A 6,788-nucleotide genomic window follows, 5' to 3' on the forward strand; every position below is an offset into this window, starting at 1 on the left:
ACCCCCAACTACCTCATGAGCCTGCTGGGAAAGTACGACGCCCAACCGCCCGCCAACCTGCCAATCAGAATGCACGCCACTCCCATCCACCTGTCGCTCAAACCTATATGCCATGCTCTCCTGTTTCTGGTGAAACTCAGCCCCTGGCTCCATATTCATCTGTCAATCAAACCTGCAAGTCTCAGCTGCCTGTCATCCAGAATGGCCACACCCACTCACCTGGACCTCAACAGATTTATTTTGATCAAAAGAAAAAAAAAACATGAAATACTTCCCCCCCCCCTTTGACAAGATGTTCTCCAATGCTTATTTTCATATACTTCCCACAGACCAACACCCACATAAATACATACCAACATACAGTATATAAATACACACCACACTCGTGTCTCGTAGCTGTCACTCAAAAACACCACTCCCTTCCTCTCAACCCCTCCTCTTCCTCTCACACCACACTTTAAGATCACACACCTGTCATCTGGAAATAGAGCCCTGTCAGTCACACACACACACACACACCTGTCATCTGGAAATTGACCCCCTGTCAGTCACACACTCACACCTCTTCCCCTCAAATGTCTCTAATGAACACTTATGAGACCAAAGCTCCAAAGCTCCAGCATTAAGATTATTGAGAGTGTGAGAGGGATTACAAGACGAGTCCATAACAAGATCAGTCCATTCATTTCCATTCACAACTAGTCATTTCATTTCCTATCAGTTAATATAATTGTGGCAGTGGTAGCGTAGTGCTCATGCAGTAGCCTGAAAAGTTGTGGGTTCAATTCCCGGCGTCCTCCATTGTGCCCTTGAGCAAGGCACTTAACCCTGAGTTGCTCTAAGGAGAATGGCCCTTGTGATATAATTGACATACATTATGTATGTCGTACAGTATTAAAAGCGCCTGCTATATGAATAAATTTAAATGTTATAATAATTCTTCTATGTCATATATCATATTTCTGTATGTCTGATAAAAGCGTCTGCTAAATGAATTAATGTATAATGTTATAATCTCTGTCTCTCCCCTTCTCTCGCCCTCTGTGTATGTGTATTGGTCCTCTCAGTGACACTGTGAACGTGGTGGCATCTGATCACCGCCCCTTCAGCACCAAGCAGAAGGCCATGGGCCGCGATGACTTCACTAAGATCCCTCACGGCGTGCCCGGGGTGCAGGACCGCATGAGCGTCATCTGGGAGAGAGGAGTGGTACGTGTCTCAGGGCAGGGGTCACGCCGGGGTCATGAGGTCACAGGGGGATGGATTATGTCACGTTATGTGTTTACATGGTCTGGGTAAAGAAACATATGAACGGGTTCCTTGTTAAAAATACACAGGCTGCACTGCAAATAGATGAACCCATTTCAACTTGAATAGAAATGAATCACTACTGATGTTCATCGACAGCAGAGTTAGATTAAATAGTAAATGGACTACATTTATGTAGCGTTTTTCCACTCCTCCGCACACCCAAAGCGCTTTACAGTGTCGTGCCTCACACATCCACCCATTCATACACACTCACACTGATGTCGGCCTCCTGAGCCACTGCCACCCCCACCGCCGTAGCAGCACAGAGAACTGAATGAAGTGGAACCAAATGGTACTGGAACTAATGTGTTCCCTCCGGCCTCAGGTGGGAGGGAAGATGGATGAGAACCGCTTTGTTGCCGTGACGAGCTCCAACGCTGCTAAGATCTTCAATCTCTACCCTCGCAAGGGACGCATCATCCCAGGGGCCGACGCAGATGTGGTCGTCTGGGACCCTGATGCAGCAAAGTATAAAAACAGTCACACACACACACACACACACACACACACACACACACACACACACACACACACACACACACACCTCAGGCTCATACACATACATGCATTGGCTCCTTCACACAAGCACACATACTTAATAAACACATATAATCAGTCATGCTCTCACACACACAAATATTCACAAACACCTGACATACAATGATTATGATGACCCCTCGCTGCACTGTCTGTCCCTGCAGTAGCAGTGCAGCAACAGCAGGTGGCAGCAAAGAGTAGAATGAGCTGATTACCCCAACATGCAGAGGTTTGCAGCATTCATTCTTTCCCACTATCTTTGCCAGTCCTACACCATTCTGTCACACAATTCACATTAGCCAAACCTGACACAATAAAGACATTTGCTGAATAGAGATGGGTTTTTTTAGTTTTGAATGTTGCCACCTACTGTGACAATATAAAAAACACACAAACATACACAAACTGATAGGCACACAAAGCAGTCGGTAACACTTTACTTAACAGTATCGACATAAGAGTGACATGACACTGTCATCATGACACTGTCATGACACATGAAACCTAACCCTAATCCTAACCTCTAACCCTAATCCTATAACCCCAACCCTAACTCTAAACCTAAACCTAATCCTAACCCTAACCCTAAACCTAACCGCAATCCTAACCCTAACTTGTTATGACAAAAACCGAATGTCACTTAATAACAGAAGCGTTATGTCATAAACGTTTATGACTTGTTTATGACACGTTCATGACAGTGTCATGTCACTCTTATGTCGACACTGTCAAGTAAAGTGTAACCGAGCAATCTCATTTAGACACACGCTTACTGACCGCTGTTCTCCACAGGACCATCTCTGTGACCACACAGGTACAAGGAGGGGACTTCAACCTGTATGAGAACCTGCGATGCCATGGCGTTCCCCTGGTAACGATCAGCCGCGGCCGACTGGTGTGTGAGAACGGAGTCTTCATGTGCGCCGAGGGTTCTGGAAAATTCTACCCCATGCGGACCTTTCCAGACTTCCTGTACAAGAAGATGGTGCAGAGGGAGAAGGTGGGTATGGCCAAATCTAACACACCCACACACACAGTCACACTCACACACACCCAGTCACACACACACACACACACACACCCAGTCACACACACACACACACAGTCTCTCTCTCTCACACACACACACACACACACACATATACTTCTAGATTTCCAGACACACACTCTATACTACTTATAAAGAGGCAGCTACCATATCATGCAGAGCTACACTGTCAAAATCGGGGTTGCATTGTTGACCTTCATAAAAAAAAAAAAACAGAATACTACTAGAAGCAGGAATGTCCTGATTGGCTGACTAATAATCATCTTACTCAGACCTGACTCCTAGCTTCCCTATGACATAAACTTGTTGTGTAAACTGTGTGGTTACATGATCTCTCTCATCCAACCATCCACAGTGTCAGACACTGAAAGGGGTGGACAGGGCCCCCTATTCCGGAGATGTTGCCACGGTAACCAATTCCTGTAAAAAGGAAGTGTGCCTCCCGGACGGTGACGAGCCCCCGGCCCGTGGTGTGGCCAGACACGGCGGCGTGAGGGACCTGCACGAGTCCAGCTTCAGCCTCTCAGGTGTGGACAACATTCTCTGTGTGTGTGAAAGAGATTGAGAGTATTTGTGTCTGTAGCTGTATATTTGTGAATGTGGTCTTGTCCGTATCGTAATTTCCCAACTATTAGCTGCGGCTTATACGTACATTAGTGGTTAATCCGTTCCTAGCCACGAAGGCCAATTGGGCCGGCACTTATGTCCGGTTTCCATGGTGGTAAGCGGACGAGAGCCGTAGACTCCCCCTGGACGGGACACCAGTACATCGCAGGTAACCCCTAGCAGAAGCTGGTACCCATTTTACAGCTGGGTGGACTGAGACACTGCAGATGATGTGTCTTGTCCAAGGGCACGACGTGCAACATCAAGTCATCATCTGGGACTTGAGCCAGTGATCTTACAGCTGCCAGCCTAATCCCTTAGACCACTGAGCGACACGGTTTTGTTTCTTTTAACTTGCATAAAACACTGTCCTGCGGCTTATACTCAATGCGGCTAATACACAGGAAATTACTGTATTCATTTTTATGGTGAAGTGAGTCCATCTCAGGTATGTAAATGATTGCGTGTTTTTGTATTTGGAAATGTGTTTGTGTGTACATTATGGATGTGTGCATTTGTGAATGGGTGTATGAATTAGTATGTGGGTATGAAAGTATAAAAATATATAGACTTTTATGTATGAAGCACAAGACGATGAGAATGTGAGACATGTGAATGACTTGTGTGAATGTGAGAAATATGCGACAGAACACCTGACTATCATAATTGTCTTCTCTGTCTTTGCAGGTTCTCAGGTAGACGACCACGTCCCAAAGAGGTCCTCTGCCCGGATCCTGGCTCCACCTGGAGGCCGGTCCAGTGGCATCTGGTAACCATGGAGACAGCACATCAGGCTGAGGGCCTCCACTCTGCACCCTTTTTATCCGTGTGTTTCTCACCCACCCAGAAATCTGCACTGATTCTATAGACATCCACTGGTTCTTTTCCAACACCTACTACCACAGACAGGGAATAAAACAGACTAAAGTGGATATACCTTTATGATTTGCAGTAGGAGAGGGTTTTCAGTAAGAATGATGGTCTTCCATCGAGTGGAACAACAGACCAAGTCTTCTGCCAGTTTATGTATTTGCTCATAGAAATCCTAAATGAATTGTATTGTATGTGTTGCTTATCTAAATATCAGAAAGATAGCACGAGTACTATTGTGGATTAGTGGACTGACACCCTAAATGCACACAGTTATTGATACCTTGCAAGGAAAACACTCTCACCCAGGTATACAAACATAGACACACATACACACACAGTGCTGTGCTATAGATGTAGGCTAGTCATGATACAATATAGGCCTTTCCTGGACGTTATTGTTGTTGTTAGAAATGGTCCCTTCCTCGGGAGATTTGTTTTGTGTTATCCGTCACTTTACGCCTCTCAGCTCCAACTTCTTGTCCAGACCCAATGATGAATCAGTCATCCCAACCTTGTGTTCACCTTTGTCTACCTTGTCTTAGCACTTACTTGATGAACGAGAGTATATACTTCTACTAGATTCCACGTTGAACTGTTCATGTTAAGTTAGATATTTTTGTTACGCAGGTTGCATGTGTGGTGATGAAGCTCAGCTGCTGCTTCCATGGCTCAGTGAGAACGGTTTTGTTTCAGATTCACATTTTCAGGCCCCCCACTTTGGGTGCACCCACTGGTATGAGGAGGAGGGATCTGTGAGAGGATGTTGCTGACGCATTGTGAACATAACGCATGCTCACCAAGAGCTTTGTGCCTAGCTATTCACAGTCAGATAGGAAGGGTTTGGTTACAGTTATGACATTAGTAAAAGAACCTGAAGAGTACTGTTAAGTATTTAAAAAGGTATTTGACATGATTTAAGTACCACATACTATTCAGTAGGTTTCCCTGTAAACTAGACTTTGCACTTTGCTTTATTCACAAAAAAGGGACCAATTTGCCTGTCCTCTGTTAAACTTCAACATGAAACACGTGTAACATTGCTTAGCTGGTGTTTGCCTTTTTTAACGTTCTTTGTATAACTCCTTTAACAGCTGACCTATGCATGCAGACACCATATAGCCAATATATGATCAACATACGCCAGGTTTTAATATTCACATTGTTTACTTCATGCTTTATGGCATCCCTTAAAGGTGATTATAAGTGCTTGTGGAAATTATGTCATTTCTCACGCATGCAATACACCTGAAAGTGATAAGCCCATATTTACATAATTAGGAAATAGGGGAGATCAAAATACAACACAACCCTTACAACAACAACCCCCCCCCCCCCCCCCCCCCCCCCCCCCGATATTCTCCAGATCAAACCATTTGTTAGACCAAAAGCTGAGCCTTCAACATACCTGGTCTTCACTGCCATTTGTGTTTGCTGTGAGCACTGCACACTAAAAACCTTCTGAAACCCTTAGCCTTAACACACACACACACACACACACACACACACACACACACAAAATATGACACACAATCTAATGCCAACTCTTTTACATACCTCCTCTGAACATCAGGACATTCTCTGTTCATATTTATTTGTTCATTCTCACCACTACAACAGCGCTTTTCCTCTTAACCCAGTGGACACTCTTCCACCTGACATGGGGCAGCTGTGTAGTATTGCTCATAACATCGCTTGGTATGGACAAATGGTGTAGGAAACCCACAATGGCCTGTTGCTCTAAACTCAAACACACATAACCAACATGCATAAAACGATGTTCAGAGCATTGCACTATCGTAAACAGATTTGGGTAAGGTATTGGATGGGCATCTCTCTCCTTCTCTGCTAAGAGCAGGAGCGTCTGCTGACCAGTGTGACCTCTCCATTTTTGCACCTGTCCTCTTTATGTACATTCACTGCAAAGCAAGAAGCTGATTGAACCGCACATAGGCTACTGTTCCACACCTCCTCAGAGAGTTATGTTTTAGTGTCTTCATTATTGTTTACACTTTTAATGTAAGTTAACAAGGCAGGTTTTTTTTGTTCTGTTTTGTTTCGTGAAGATATTTCTTGGCCAAAACCAGTGTTAGTGTTGGTGCTGATTTATAAAAAAAAGTATTTCAAATTGCCATGTATACGTTTATATACTTGTTTATTTCTAGAGTTGTTTTGCCTGTGAAAAGCGCATTGTGAAATGGTTTGTGACAGTATGTGACAGTAGAGAATTGTGTCGAGAGGTGAAGTATACCGTTATGGCTTGTTTCTTATCACATGAAAAAGTGCATAAATAAATAACTATAATATACAGTTTTTGTTTTGTCAATTTATTTTCCATATTAGCCTACCATTTGACTCGAACCACTGACAAGTAGTTAAAGTAGGTGCATGGCGAGTTGAAATAGGTTCTTTAGCA

At 44.2% G+C, this 6,788-nt stretch overlaps 1 protein-coding gene across 1 annotated transcript in view; it reads left to right on the forward strand.

Annotated features, from left to right (window-relative positions):
* The window catches only part of LOC121711287 (dihydropyrimidinase-related protein 5-like), a 25,763-nt gene extending 19,081 nt beyond the window's left edge, over positions 1–6,682 (forward strand). The window contains 6 exon segments of the mRNA XM_042094747.1: positions 1–32; positions 1,068–1,209; positions 1,637–1,779; positions 2,641–2,848; positions 3,252–3,423; positions 4,190–6,682. The exon segment at positions 1–32 is cut by the window's left edge and continues 125 nt beyond it. Of these exon segments, the coding sequence (XP_041950681.1) occupies positions 1–32; positions 1,068–1,209; positions 1,637–1,779; positions 2,641–2,848; positions 3,252–3,423; positions 4,190–4,275 (783 nt within the window). The 3' untranslated portion in view covers positions 4,276–6,682.
* The last annotated feature ends 106 nt before the right edge of the window (positions 6,683–6,788 follow it).

This window comes from Alosa sapidissima, chromosome 6 (genome assembly GCF_018492685.1).
Source record: "Alosa sapidissima isolate fAloSap1 chromosome 6, fAloSap1.pri, whole genome shotgun sequence".
Lineage (NCBI taxonomy): Eukaryota > Metazoa > Chordata > Actinopteri > Clupeiformes > Clupeidae > Alosa > Alosa sapidissima.